The sequence below is a fragment of the Gymnoscopelus microlampas genome, assembly GCF_963454915.1.
Source record: "Gymnoscopelus microlampas genome assembly, chromosome: 21".
Classification (NCBI taxonomy): domain Eukaryota; kingdom Metazoa; phylum Chordata; class Actinopteri; order Myctophiformes; family Myctophidae; genus Gymnoscopelus; species Gymnoscopelus microlampas.
In genome coordinates, this window is record NC_139958.1 from 6304336 (window position 1) to 6320138 (window position 15803).

Sequence of the window (15803 nt, forward strand, 5' to 3'; positions counted from 1 at the left end):
GTCCCGGACCCCCTGTTGAAGACCCCTGATCTAAGGCTACGCATCTCTGGTTCCCCAGGATCGAGCATGACAACACGGGGATCGGCACCAGCTGGTTCCTGGACAGGGTGGTGGTGACGGACATGATGCGGCCGCACCTCCGCTTCCACTTCTCCTGCAACAACTGGCTGAGCAAAGACGAGGGAGACGGCCTGTTTGTCAGAGACCTGCTGGGCAGCCAAAACCCCATGGATCTCCCGAAATGTACGTTTCACCCTCCACACGTACAACTGTAGCTACTTTTTGGTGGGAAAAGTAGCTAAAAAATGGTTTTAATACTTAAGTAAAAGTATCAATACTGCAATGTAGAAATAGCCTACTCTGTTACAAGTGAAAGTCCAGAATTCAAAATTTACTCGAGTAAAAGTACAAAAGTTTTGGTATCAAAATGTACTTAATAAAGTACCAAAAGTAGAACGTTTTCAAATGTATAAAAATCTTTTGAAAATAGCAATCTACAAGCTCACAGTGAGCTTGTAGATCTGCTATTTTCAAATGGCGAAGTGTTTTTTGTATTAATAATCAAAATCTACAAAGTAACTAGTAACTACAGTTTTCAAATAATTGTAATGGAGTAAAAGTACAGTATTTGCCTCTGAGATGTAGTGGAGTAGAAGTAAAAGTATAGAAACATTGGAAATACTCAAGTAAAGTAAAACATCCTCAATATTGTACAGTGATATACAGTACTTGAGTACATGTACTTAGTTACTTTCCAACACTGGTATTTACCCATCCTAACTATTAGGAGCAGTACGTGGGGAAGTGTCATTAAAGCAACATTACACTTAAGTAGGGGGTTTGGGTTGTGTAGTGTAGTTGCCTAGCCACGATGCAAGTCCAAATATTGGTGAAATATCTTCATCGATATTGATTAGAAATTGATCTTTTAAAATGGTCTCATTTGGTTACATTGCACAGTGATACAGTTCCCAAAGTAACTCTTGTAGCACACAAACCATTTTTTTAATGCAGTGTCAGATTTTGTAATGTTATATATATATTGGCACAGTCAGCTTTGTTTGTGTTTGTTTGTGTGCTAAAAAAAGGGGGGGAGATGTTTGTGGGTGCAAACCAGGACAGTCTGACAGTGAGGTCTGAGGCGGTTGTCATAGTAACAGAGGCATAGAAGTAGATTGCACAAAGCTCATAGAGCGGCACCGAGTGCCGCACTATGGAGAACCACTGGCCTACATGACGCGCGCGCACATACACACACACACACACACGCGCGCGCGCATTCGCACACGCACACGCACACGCACACACGCACACACACACACACACACACACACACACACACACACACACACACACACACAGCCCCCCCACCCCACCCCCAAAAAAAAAGAAAAACACAAAGTGATGAATATTTAAACTGGAAACAAGCTTATTGAGGATTACAGAGGTCTCCGTCTAATGCCTCCAGAAAGCATCCTCTGCTAATGAGGTGGTTCTAGTGTCCGCCCTGAGACAGGGAGGCTGAGGTTCAATCCCCGGTCAAGCCATACCGCAGACACAGACTGTAAAGATGGAACCTGATGCCTCCCTGCTCTGCACTCAGAGTCAAGGGGGTAAGTCCCTGTGACATACTGTATGCATCATGACTAGGCCTGTCACAATTATTACATAATCCTCAACTCGCTCATTATTTTTGCATAATTGTCCTAACTTTTTCACACATTTTCAAATATTAAAAAAGCAGAAATAGTTGATCTACAAGCTTAAGCTTGTAGATCAACTATTTCTGCTTTTTTTTTCCATGTATAAAATGATTAAATATGTCAATACTTTCTTTGTATATTTAAGTTATTTGTCATATCTGCCCTGTGCAATGTTTTCATTACGACGCCTAAAAGGCAAGCAGAAATGAAGTTTTTATTCATATGTTCCAGTGTTCAATGCCAAACACACGATTAAATTGTTAATCGCAATTATTTGTATGACAATTAATCACCAACTTAAATTTGTAATCGTGACAGCCCTACTCATGACCAGGGTGTGTACTTGAACATCATGTGACCACCACTGCTTATTTGCATGCCAGTCTTGCATTACACACGGGAGGAAAAAAAAATCTGTGTCCTTGTCTTAACCTCCTGCCATGTTTGTGTTTGCTTTGTTTTGTCTTGTCTTTTTGCAGCAAATAAATATATAGTGAGTGTGTTCACTTCCGAAGAGAAGGGCAGCGGTACGGATGCCAATGTTTACCTGAACATCTTTGGAGAGAATGGAGACACAGGTGAATTATTGGTGTCTAAACTAGAATGAATACGAGCACAAACTCCAATCACTAAAGCAATATAAAAAAAACTTGCCAGGTGCAGCACGGCTCCAAAAGTGAATCATGTGAAAAATTAAAGCCAGCGCTCACATTCTGTCCATTCAGGCACATTTCAAATATTCATTAAAGCAGGCAACATGACCAAGACGGAGGCGTTTCGGCTACAAAGGCCTTCTACGCTGAGGAGGGCTCTGTAGCCGAAACACGTCCGTCTTAGTCATGTTGCCTGCTTTAATGAATAAATTAAAAGTGCCTGAATGGACAGAAGGTGAGTCCTGGCTATCATCATTCTTCTCATTAATTAGTGTTTAAAGACTGATTTATTCTACATCACGCCCCGAAATAGCATATCTACAAGCTCATGACCAGTTGTGGGCTTGTAGATAAGCATTAAGCAACAACATAACAGCTTAATCGTTTTTTTTACACAGCTAGGCCCGCTCTTTAGTGTTTTGACTGTACAAATAGCTGCCCTCACTTTTATTACAATGCCTTTGATTCATAACATAAAAATAGTGTAACTTTGTCGCACTCTTAAGGAGAAAGACGACTGGCCAGTGACAAGGACAACTTTGAACGCGCAATGGAGGACAAGTTTACGATAGACGCACCGAATCTTGGGGCGCTCCGGAAAATAACCGTCGGCCACGACAACAAAGGCTCATCGGCTGGCTGGTGTCTGGCTAAGGTACGAACCAGGCTATAGGGGGTCACCAGGTGCGACACAAAAACATGGACTGCCTTCTTTCTAGTCCCCAAAACACAACCAGTTTAAATGGCTTTTTAAAAGCCCATTTAAGCTATAACTAGGCTAAGTTTGAACTTAGTATGAGGTGGTGCAACTGGCCCCAGGTGCGACACAAACATGGACTGCCTTCTTTCCAGTCCCCAAACACAACCAGTTTAAACTCCAATAGAGAGATTCATTAGTGAGCTGGAAAACATGGGTAAATTACCTCAGGATGGGGCCCTGAACTTAAAATCCTAGCTAAGAACAAAAATCCTATAAGCTTTCCATTAACACAAATAAAAGGACATTTTGGCCCAATTCACTAAGCTGTTTACACCCATATTTTGAGTGTAAACAGCTTTATGGTCTTAAATGGGGGCGTGGAGCAATGCAAAGGATCTTCCATATGAACGCACCTCTGACCTTCAGGCAAAAATGAGGAACATCTGTGATCCGCACATATCAGGGATTTACACACCCCGCTGTGAGTTGCACATCGGTTTTTGCTTAGAGAAAATACACCCTCCTATAGTCACACGTTATTTACCACCAGCTTAGTGAATCGGGCCCATAGATCTTACCAACTCTTAACTAAAGAAAAAACATGATGAAAAGGCCACACACCCCTACACTACCAAGGCTGAACAATAACCCATGTTAACACCGGCCAATCTAAAACACTGAAAACATACGAGGACTGGTGTGGTTGGAGGCTGGTCAAGAGAAATACTGACCAGATAGGTGACAGCCAGCTTTATAGCCCACAGCCTGGTTACAGGAGCCAATCACCAGCAGAGTCCACCGGCACCTAGTAGCCAACCACTCACATTCAGATATACCACTCAGTCAGCACTCACACCAGCTGGTAGTCAATCACTGACTGACTGACTCACTCACTTATACTTTCATTCTTTTTCCTTTATTTATTCAGGGAAGCCCATTGAGAGCAAGCTCTCCTTTTCAAGGACGCCCTGATAACAACATATACAATACATACATAATGAGAAACAATAACAAACATTTGAATCACATTACAATGTCACAGATGCAAATAAAACCATAAAAACAAGTGCAGAGGAAAGACCCTAGGGCAGTGGTGTAAAGTAAAATGTGTATTCACCTTATTCTCGGCCCTTCTCTGCTGCTTCATTCAATATCTGTCCACTTCCTCCCTCGTAGGCTACAGGTGTAATGCAGGTAATCAGTGTGTTGCCAAATTTTGCAAAAGAAACAAGCGGCCAGGTCTATGAAAACAAGCCCCCAAAAAAGCAACTAGGCTAAATTTTACCACTTTCCATCAGCTATTTGAAAATAGCAGATCTACAAGCTAACAGTGCGTCAGATCGCGACATGTTGTAAACTTGTAGATCTGCTATTTTCAAAACGTATTGGGGGAAAAAGTGAGATTTTCTGAATATTTTTGAAACATTTTAACAAAAATCTTTGTATGGGGGTCCCTGGCACAAAATATTTTGAGATGGGGGTCTGGGGACAAACACATATGAATCTGGGGGTCCTTGACATGAATGAAAAAGGTTGAGGATCACTGTCTGGTCTGTGTGTGTGTGTCCAGGTGTCCATTGATGACATGGGGAACAAGGAGGTCTATGAGTTCCCGGTTAACCGCTGGTTTGCCATGGACGAGGGTGATGGGAAAATACAGAGAGACATACTGGTGGGGTCAGGACAGCCCATGGGTAAGAGGACAATTCACACTCTACTACTCCAGGGGGTCTTCAACAGGGGGTCCGGGACCCCTAGGGGGTCATCAGAGTTATTACAGGGGGGCCGCCAAATCTTTGTGTGATTAACCACTTGAACCCTATAGCATCCCTTTCCTGGGGAGAACTTTAGCCAAAAAATAGCAGATCTACAAGCTCACAACGCCTCGAACTGCGAGGCTTTGTGAGCTTGTAGATCTGCTATTTTTTGGTGTCTAGGGGAAAAAGAGCAGACCAAGTAAAAAATCTGATACACAGTGTTATACAATATAGAGGGGCGCCCTGCTTCAGCTTTCTCTCAGCTATAAGGGGTCCTTGGCCTGAAAACGTTGAAGACCCCGGCCTGATCTACTCACTTACTACTAAAAGGCTTTATACAGATCTGGTGGAGTATTCATATATTGTCGCTGTGTGGCAGAAACCTTGTATCTCCATTTTTCATATGTGTTTTAGTCTTTCAGGCCAGGGACCCCCTAGCTGAGAGAGAGATGAAGCAGGGACCCCCTCTACATATTGTATAAAATTGTGTAGCAGATTAAACTTTCTTTTATTACTTGGTCTGCTCTTTTTTCCCTCAACACCATACATCTTTGCCAAAAATAGCAGATCTACAAGCTCACAACGCCTCGCAGCGCGAGGCGTTGTGAGCTTGTAGATCTGCTATTTTTGGCTAAAGTTCTCCCCAGAAAAGGGATGCTAGGGTTCAAGTGGTTAATGTAAAAAAATCATATCACACAAAGATTTGGCAGCCCCCCTGTAGTAACTCTGTTGAAGACCCATGACGTAGGCCATTACAGTGCCCTACACTACAGTGTTGCGTGAAAGTCACGAAAAAAGGCTATATCTACAATCTACGATCTACCGTTGTGAGCTTGTAGATCGACTATTTACAAAAGCCTTTTACACATTTTAGACGTGCCATTCTGCATATCTAGTACTTTTACTTTTGGTACTTTAAGTACATTTTGATGCCAATACTTTTGTACTTTTACTCAAGTACATTTTGAATTCCGGACTTTTACTTGTAACAGAGTATTTCTCTACATTGCAGTATTGATACTTTTACATTATGTAAACAATTTGAGTACTTTTTCCACCACTGTTGATCGTGAACGGTACGACTGTAATTTCTGTATTTCCATACACACAGGGATCATTTACAACGTCCAGGTGATGACGGGTGACATCAGAGGCGCGGGCACCAACTCTAAGATCCACATCGTGATGCACGGCTCCAAGGGCCAGCAGAACAGCGGCAAGATCTTCCTGGAGGGCGGGGCGTTCGAGCGCTCCCTGATCGACATCTTCAACGTGGAGATCTGTGAGCTCATCAGCCCGCTCAGCAGGGTGACCGTCGGGCACGACAACGCCGCCATCGGCGCCGGGTGGTACTGCGAGAAGGTACTCCCATGTTTAACCCATTAAGACATGAGGCCGATTCTATACAAATGTCTTCTGAATCCCCCCCCCAAGAAGCAAAGATTTGAGTAAAAAATGTTCAAATGTTCAAATGTGTACAAAAATATTTGTACGTATTTTCCAGATCTTTCAAAAATAGCAGATATACAAGCTCATGGCGCGGCACAAAGTGACGCGCTATGAGCTTGTATATCTGCTATTCACATTGGCTGTCAAAAACGCAGATCTGCGTTCTATTGAGTCCTTAGAACGCACGCTGCCAAAGACGCAGATCTGCGTTCTATTTAAAAAAAAACATTTTTTTCAATTTAACCCAAAGACCAAGGAGATATGATTTTTTGAAGATTTAAACTCCCATCCACTTCCTTGTTAACTTAAAACTTAAAAATTCTGTATCTCGGCTCCTGAGTACTTTTTATTTTCATTGAAAAAGTCTGGCAGTCTACTGTAGAAAATAAATAAATAATTCTGGCAGCCAAAGTATAAAAGTATGCTTTTTAGCTCAAATACGCTCTACCTGTCTTAATGGGTTGATTTATACTCATAAACATGAGCACGAATGATGCAGTATGTAGGCCTATGCAGTATAAATTAGGCCTGGTTAGCCAATATAATGTGATATTGTTACAGTAAAGATCAGAAGCCCAGGTGTTAATATTGTGATTTACTGTAACTATAGTCTATATTCTGGGATGCGTGCCACCATAATGCATCCAAACTATACCAACAGCCACGTATAAAAGTCCCACTCTGCCAATGGGTTGTTGTCTCCGCCGAGAGAGTATGTTTTACCCCCTGTCCGTCCGTCAGTGTGTGTGTCCGTGTGTCCATCCGTCCATCTGTCTGTGAGCAGCTAATCTCAGGCACCGTTGGCCCGGTCGCTGCGAAACTGTGCACACACACTCCCTGGATGCCAATTCAGAACCTCTGCCCCAAATCTTTCACATGGGCCTGTTATAGCGCCACCAGGAGGCCGATTTGTGCAAAAGCCATTTACTCCTACAGATTTTATCCAAAGTCATGCAAATCGGTACACAGTATCTCTATAGTCATGTGATCAACACGGATCTGTCCGATTTTCCATATTCCATCCTCATTGGCTAAGGTTGGCTTCCAAAATTTGCAGGATTGGTCCGTTTTGAACAAAATGCCTCAAATCATGAACGCAGCTTGCGCTTTCCGTGCAATTTCACACGCACATTCCCACTAGGCTGGGGAAGAAATGCCACCCTTTTCACATTGGCCTGTTATAGTGCCACCAGCAGGTCTAATTTAGCAAAACACATTTTCGAACAAAATGCCTCAAATCATGAATGCAAGGTCCGATTGCCGTGAAAGGCCCAAGAAGAAATGGCACCCTTTTCACATTGGCCTATTGTAACGCCACCAGGAGGCCACAATAACCTACCTAACCTGGCGGAGACCTGTGCTCCGAGGAGCACTTTTTCTAGTTGTCACTGTAGCACCCTGAGTGCTGTTGTGGGTTGTAGCTGACACAATTGATGAGGCAGTTTTGTAATTAAAGCTGCACTTGATTTACCACACCAGCTGGGTGCTGCGAGCATCAGGCAGGTAGCTCACCCGATCTGCTTCTGAAATGCCAAATTAATAATCAACCTGGACTGGAAACAAACGCTGAGCTGTGTGAGCCGACACCCATGATCGTGTCATGATGATTGAATGTGGTTACGACTCCGAGCAGAACCTACCGATTAGAAGGACGTGTACAATATTGAACGTGTCATTGAACATGCCAGGTGACCGTATACTGTCCGTTCACGGGCATCGAGCAGACGTTTCCATGTGGGAAGTGGCTGGACGAGGACGAGGGCGATGGACTCATTGAGAGGGAAATCTATGAGATGGTGTCTCTCAGACAGAAGAAACTCAAGCGTGAGTGATCGACTCATTCTCCTTTTGCACGAGCAGTTCAATTGAATCACAGACTTTTACTGATAGCTCAATTTTACCAAGCAGCCTAAGGCACTGATTCTCAACCTGTGGGTCCCACAGGATTCTTTTTGGGGGGGTCCCAAGATGACTGTTAAGTGAGATGTAAGGGCTTTTAAAACCTTTTTAATACTTAAAAAAAAAAAGAAGAAAAAAGACCATTACTGGTTCAAAAGTAATCAACAAACGATACTATAAAAACTGGTCAAACATTGGCCAAATTGTCAAATAATATAAAAAAAAGAGGCAGACCTTTTGAAAATAGCAGATCTACAATAAAAATCACAATATTTATCTGTGGAACCGAGTCAAACTAAATTGAATGCCTCAACTCCTACATTCCAAGTGCTTGTCAGGGTGGGGGGTCCCCTGTTCAAATATGATTACTTTGGGGGATCACGGCCTGAAAAGGTTGTGAACTACTGGCCTATGGCAGTGATTCTGAGAGTCTGCTGTAACTCAGAGAGTGTACAAATTGAACCAAAATGGTTCTCAGAGTTAAGTTAACACTGCAGTTAACACTGATGATTTTACAGTGTATAGTTTGGGGTCCCAGAGATAAAGAAAATCATGTCAAATGGGGGTCGGTGGTCTAAAACATATCAAACTAGCGGTTCTTGAAATTAAAATGGTTGAGAATCACTGCCCTATAAATAAAAAAGACAGTGAGCAAGACTTTGTTCTTCACTCGGGTGTAGGTACGTAGGCAGTGTCTTTACGGTTCGATTATTTTTGAAAGCTCAGATGGACAGCAGTGTCGATTTCGTTGGCTGAAACTATGACGAAAAATGTCTGTCGACTACCTTTTTTCACTTACAAAAACGAAATAAAAACTAAGCTATGATGACTAAAACTATGACTAAATATTCGGACAATTTCGTCCAAAAAAAACAACTAGACTAAAATGTTTGGGAGGGACTAGAGGAGAATCGATCGTCACGGCCCGCCAAAAATACATTTTAGTCGACTAAATCAACTGTAGATTTAGTCGACTAAAATCTTAAGATGTTTAGTCGACTAAAACTAGACTGAAAGTAAAACATTTCAGGTGACTAAAATAGAGCACCGAAGTCTGACGTAATTTACGCATCCTACCTGGTTCGCGGTTTTCCACCCCCGTTCTGAATCCCCATAGACGTCTTTAATATCGCGTCAAATAAGAACTGTGTTCCAAAAACAAACTAATGATCCCGGTGGTTTGACTCTTATGGATATGAAGCATCAACTGACGGTGAGAAAACGCTAATGTTACTTCCGCCGAATTAGTTAAATTTCCGCCAGAAACAGACTGTATCAAATATAAGTGACTGACTATCATAAACGATACAGAGCCACCTCCCTGACAATATCGCCGAGACGGTTTGTTTATTTTTGGACCACAATTCTTATATGAGACGATTCTAAGATGACCCAATGTTATTCTCCATAGAGAAATTACTTTACGAACCAGGGGATGGACGAGTGACGTCAGGACTTCTGTACTCTATATGACTCAAACTAAACAGAATTATATTCAAAAGTGACTATGACTAAAACTAAATAAAAATGTGTCAATCTGTCAAAATCAACACTGATGTCCAGTACCTCCTCCTTCACCCCAGAGTACCCCTGGTCTCTGTGGATCTGGACCACAGACGAGAAGGGGGCCGGGACCGACGCCACGGTGTTCATTCAGATCTACGGGGAGCAGGGCCGTAGATCTGACGAGATCAAACTGGACAGCAAGTCGGACAGTTTCGAACAGGGTCAGCTGGACCAATTCATGGTAAGAATGAACTCACCTTTCCACACTTAATAACCATGGTGCATTATTACTCAGTGGTGAGAAAAAAGTACTCAATTTTTTTTGCGTAAAGTACTCAAAATGTCCCATTTCACAAGTTCAAATTTGAAAATAGCAGATCTACAAGCTCGCGATGCGACGCATTGTGAGCTTGTAGATGCGACGCATTGTGAGCTTGTAGATCGGCTATTTTCAAATGGCAGAAATATATATAGGGCTGAAGTGGTTAATGTATGTTTTGTGATAATAATCTAAATCTAAGTAACTAGTAACTAAAGCTGTAGTGGAGTAAAAATACAATATTTGTCCCTGAGATGTAGTGGAGTAGAACAGTATTGAAAATGTGAAATACTCCAGTAAAGTAAAAATCCCTCAAAAGTGTACTTATGTACAGTACTTAAGTAAATGTACTTAGTTACTTTACACCACTGTTATTACTTTAATACTTCTCAAAAGCATATCTGCTATATTATCAGATATATTTATATATATGCTGTTTCAGATATATTTATTTTCATTCTGTTATTCTCAAGGTTGAATTGCCAGACATAGGAAAACTGACAAAAATAAGAGTCTGGCACGAGAAGAGGAGTCCATTTGCTGGCTGGCATTTGAATAGGGTGAGATCCAGTGCTTTGTTTCATCTGTCAATAGAGTACAGAAGTCCTGACGTCACTCGTTCATCCCCGGTTCGTAAAGTAATTTCTCTATGGAGAATAACATTGGGTCATCTTAGAATCGTCTCATATAAGAATTGTGATCCAAAAATAAACAAACTGTCTCTGCGATATTGTCAGGGAGGACGGTCTGTATCATTTATGATAGTCAGTCACTCATATTTGATACAGTCTGTTTCTGGCGAAAATTTAACTAATTCGTCGGAAGTAACATTATCGTTTTCTCACCGTCAGTTGATGCTTCATATCCATAAGAGTAAAACCTCCGGGATCATTTGTTTGTTTTTGGAACACAGTTCTTATTTGACGCGATATTAAAGACGTCTATGGGAATTCAGAACGGGGGTGGAAAACCGCAAACCAGGTAGGATGTGTAAATTACGTCAGACTTCGGTGCTCTATATAAGGCTTTCAATGGGATGTTAAAGGTAGGGTAATGGTCATCTTCGCACGCGAAGGACGAACATGGAAAGGTAGGGTAAGTGATTTTCTTTGGTTATGTCTCTCCAGCTCTTTATTAAACAGAACATGCATTTTCAGGTCGGGACACCAATTTTCTCCAATCAGGATAGAGAACTCAGTCAGGATACAGATTAAACAAGTGTAATAGGAAGTGATGACACAACAAAATGAGCTGACACAAAATTGTAACTGGAACACTATAAAGAATTAAGCTGATAAATGGGTACTCTTTCCTGATTGGCTGACATTATGTCACCTACCTGAAAAGGTATTTTGTGTTTATTAAAGAGCTGGAGAGACAGAGAGACTCCCGTTACTGAACACAAACACTCTATAGCAATGATTACTATGACAATATAGTGCTTTAACCTTTAAAAATAAACTGTACTATGAGGGAGTGCCAGGAGGGATAGCGAGGGAAATCATAATTACTATGTTAATTGAATAATTATTATTTATTATAATTTATTTTTCTTTTGAGTTACTTTTGACATCCTATGGCTATTCGATACCTTTGTCAAAAGCAATAAATACATATTTTTAGCGGTGCCAACCGCTCTATATCTGACTTTGTCTGTGTGTCCGGGTGTCCGTGTGTCTGTCCGGGTGTGTGTCTGTCCCATAAACAAATATTGATGACAACATCAATACGGGGCTCATCAAAGGCACCGCTTCCTTCACACAGGGTGTGTTTTTTTTTAAATGAATAGCTTTATATTCAGACAGTAAGGCTTTCTACTGGCTTATGGTTGGTGGGTATATAGTGGTGGTGATGGACTGTGTTGCTCTTCCTCAGATCACCCTGATGAAGACCCTGACGAGGGAGAAGTATAAATTCCAGTGCTCACGCTGGCTGGACGTCAACGAGGACGACAACGAGATCAACAGAGAGCTGCCGGCGACCGGTCCCAACATCCCCGAACCTCTGCCCTGTGAGACATTACATTACATTAAGACATACAAATATACACTACTATGCAGAACGTCATACAATCAGCTTACATGTTACTGGTATGAAAAACAAGAAATATGTACAATAGACAGTTTTAGGAGGAGGGGAGGGGGGGGGGGGTAGGTTAGGACTTTGACAGGGGCCAGTTTGGAATTGCATCCTCCTGAAGGTGATTCTTTAGGGCAGTTTTGAAAGTGAGTAGGGTTTTACACTCCTTTACTCCTTTGGGTAGGACATTCCACATTTTTGTTTTATAGCATGAGAAAGAGTTCATTCCCTTGTTTGTGCCAAATCTGGGTTGAACATGATCAGTGGAGCTTCCTCTGGTGGTGTTATGATCGTGGACTTCATTTACGTTTTGGAAGTATTTTGACAAATACAGGGGGATCCCAATGTTATGGCGTATCTTGTAGACCAGGCCCAAGGCAAGTTGCCGTACTCTGTCCTCAACCCTGAGCCATCCAACCCTAGCAAAGTGAGCAGGGGTTAGATGAGTCGTAGATGCAAGGCCAAGAAGTAACCTTACCAGTTTGTTTTGGAATGTCTGGAGCGTTGTTTTTAAGGCCTCTACCCTGAGCCATCCAACCCTTGCAAAGTGAGCAGGGGTTAGATGGGTTGTATGATCGAGGCCAAGAAGTAACCTCACCAGTTTGTTTTGGGATGTCTGGAGCGTTGTTTTTAAGGCCTTAGTGGTGTTGTGATACCATGAGAAGCATGCATAGTCGAAATGACCTTGGATGAGGGCCCCTGCTAGAATCTTCAGGGTATTCTTACTGACTCACATTCTTTACTTGAGTAAAAGTATCAATACAGCAATATAAAAGTACTCCATTACAAGTAAAAGTCTGGAATTCAAAATGTACTTGGGTAAAAGTACAAACGTATTGGCATCAAAATGTACTTAAAGTACCAAAAGTAAAAGTACTCATTATGCAGAATGTCCCATTTAGAGTCTTCAAATGTATACAAATCTTTTGAAAATAGCAGATCTACAAGCTCACAATGCGTCGCCATGCGACGCATTGTGAGATCACCTATTTTCAAATGACCGAAATAGGGCTGAAGTGGTTAATGTATGTTTTGTAATAATAATCAAAATCTACAAAGTTTTCAAATAATTGTAGTGAAGTAAAAGTACAATATTTGCCTCTGAGATGTAGTGGAGTAGAAGTAAAAGTATTGGAAATACTCAAGTAAAGTACAAATAAGCGTGTGAGCTTGTAGCGCACACACACACACACACACACACACACACACACACACACACACACACACACACACACACACACACACACACACACACACACACACACACACACACACACACACAGTGAGTGATGAATATTTAAACTGGAAAACAGGCTTATTGAGGATTACAGAGGTCTGTGTCTAACGACTGCAGAGAGCATCCTCTGCTAATGATGATCCAGTTCAGTCAGTGAACCTTGTTGTGGTTAGTGAGTGTCTCAGTGTCTCAGGGAGGTCAGGGTTCAATCCCCGGTCCAGTCATACCAAAGCCTGTAGAAATGGTACCTGATGCCTCCCTGCTTGGCACTCAGAATCAAAGGTTGGATAGGGGGTAAGACTTACCCGGTAAGTCCTTGCGACATACTAGTCTAGTGTCATGGCCACACACACAGTCACACACTCAGCCAAACACTCACTTAAATTACACTTTGCACTGCGTCAAATTGTTTTTTAATTGTTTTTATAAAAGATTGCGCTGTTCTCTATCATCCGGAGTGACCACTTACACTGTAACTCACACGGATACGGAAATAACGTCCGCCACTACAATTATTTTAAAACTTTAGTTACTAGCTACTTTGCAGATATAAATTGTTATATTATAGAACATACATTTACCACTTCAGACCTATTTTATACATGGGCTATTTGAAAATAGTCGATCTACAAGTAGGTCTGCTATTTTCAAACAATTTAGTACTTAGTACTTTATGTATAATTTGATGCCAATACTTTCGTACTTTTACTCAAGTAACATTTTGAACACAGGCCTTTTACTTGTAACAAAGTATTTCTACCTTACAGTATTGAGATTAAGTTAAGCATTTGAGTACTTTTCCCACCCCTGCAAACACTCACTTACATTAAAGTTTGCACTGCCATTCTGCCAATATACCAGTGGTTCTCAAACATTTTCATATCAAATTGAAATGTATTTGGCCGCAGAACCCCATCTGAAAACCTTTTGTGCCAGGAATCCCCAGAAGGGAAGATGTTTTGTTGAACAATTTCTAAATGATTCCAAATGTTTCCATTTAAAAAAATAGCATGGATCTTCAAACTCACATATACGTCATGACATGAGCTTGTAGATGAGCTATTTTTGAATATAACCCAATAAGTATGATACTGGGCTAATGGTTAAACAGTTTTTTAATGTACAGTATGTTCACAAATTTGAACCCCTTCAAGGGCCCCTGCAGGTCCCCACACCCCACTTTGAGAACCACTGCAATAAACAGTACCTTAAGCTCATAGTGAGAGTCATGACATCCTGTCTGCTATCGTCACATCAACCAGGATCTCATGCCCACAACTTGATTTTTATCGTTGTTTTTAAATAATGATAAAAATCCCCAGGGACGTGCACAGATAGACTCTAGGTGGTGCTAGAGCTCCTGCCCTTTGCCCTCTTGACCAGAAGTGCCCTTTTGAAAAAAAGAAAATAAACGTTTTTTTTTTTCTTTCAGTTTACAGCAGGGGTCTTCAACAGGGGGTCCGGGACCCCTAGGGGGTCCTCAGAGTTACTACAGGGGGTCCGCCAAATCTTTATGTGATATGATTTCTCTTTTTACCATAACCACTCGAAACCTAGCATCCCTTTTCTGTGGAGAACTTTAGCCAAAAATATAATTTACTTGAGCACCTGCCCCTCAAAATGTCTGTGCACGCCACTGAAAATCCCTACTGAACCGGACCTGCAGACCAACCTGTAGGCACCGTGGAGGATTCAAACCCCCAGGCAGGAAGATTACCACTGTGCCACCTGAGCACCCTACAGGCCTGAGTTTACCACTGTGCCACCTGAGCACACTACAGGCCTAAGTTTACCACTGTGCCACCTGAGCACCCTACAGGCCTAAGTTTACCACTGTGCCACCTGAGCACCCTACAGGCCTAAGTTTACCACTGTGCCACCTGAGCACCCTACAGGCCTGAGTTTACCACTGTGCCACCGGAGCACCCTTCAGGCCTGAGTTTACCACTGTGCCACCTGAGCACACTACAGGCCTGAGTTTACCACTGTGCCACCTGAGCACACTACAGGCCTAAGTTTACCACTGTGCCACCTGAGCACCCTACAGGCCTAAGTTTACCACTGTGCCACCTGAGCACCCTACAGGCCTAAGTTTACCACTGTGCCACCTGAGCACCCTACAGGCCTAAGTTTACCACTGTGCCACCTGAGCACACTACAGGCCTAAGTTTACCACTGTGCCACCTGAGCACCCTACAGGCCTAAGTTTACCACTGTGCCACCTGAGCACACTACAGGCCTAAGTTTACCACTGTGCCACCTGAGCACCCTACAGGCCTAAGTTTACCACTGTGCCACCTGAGCACCCTACAGGCCTAAGTTTACCACTGTGCCACCTGAGCACCCTACAGGCCTAAGTTTACCACTGTGCCACCTGAGCACCCTACAGGCCTAAGTTTACCACTGTGCCACCTGAGCGACCCCCATAAGGGATGATTTTTAAGGCTCTAGCAGTGATTCTCAACCATTTTAATTTCAAGGACCCCCAGTTTGACATGCAT

At 42.3% G+C, this 15803-nt stretch overlaps 2 protein-coding genes across 2 annotated transcripts in view; one reads left to right on the top strand and one right to left on the bottom strand.

Moving 5' to 3' along the window:
* pdcl (phosducin-like) overlaps positions 1–15803 on the bottom strand; it is a 104355-nt gene that overhangs the window by 79183 nt on the left and 9369 nt on the right. The gene's annotated exons all lie outside the window — the stretch shown is intronic.
* Positions 1–15803, top strand: part of loxhd1a (lipoxygenase homology PLAT domains 1a) — a gene marked incomplete at both ends in the record, with an annotated part of 84273 nt that overhangs the window by 19251 nt on the left and 49219 nt on the right. The window contains 9 exons of the mRNA XM_084047521.1: positions 59–243; positions 2183–2281; positions 2863–3011; positions 4627–4750; positions 5925–6175; positions 7951–8086; positions 9745–9908; positions 10460–10546; positions 11862–11997. Of these exons, the coding sequence (XP_083903647.1) occupies positions 59–243; positions 2183–2281; positions 2863–3011; positions 4627–4750; positions 5925–6175; positions 7951–8086; positions 9745–9908; positions 10460–10546; positions 11862–11997 (1331 nt within the window). The remainder of the gene's footprint in view (positions 1–58; positions 244–2182; positions 2282–2862; positions 3012–4626; positions 4751–5924; positions 6176–7950; positions 8087–9744; positions 9909–10459; positions 10547–11861; positions 11998–15803) is intronic.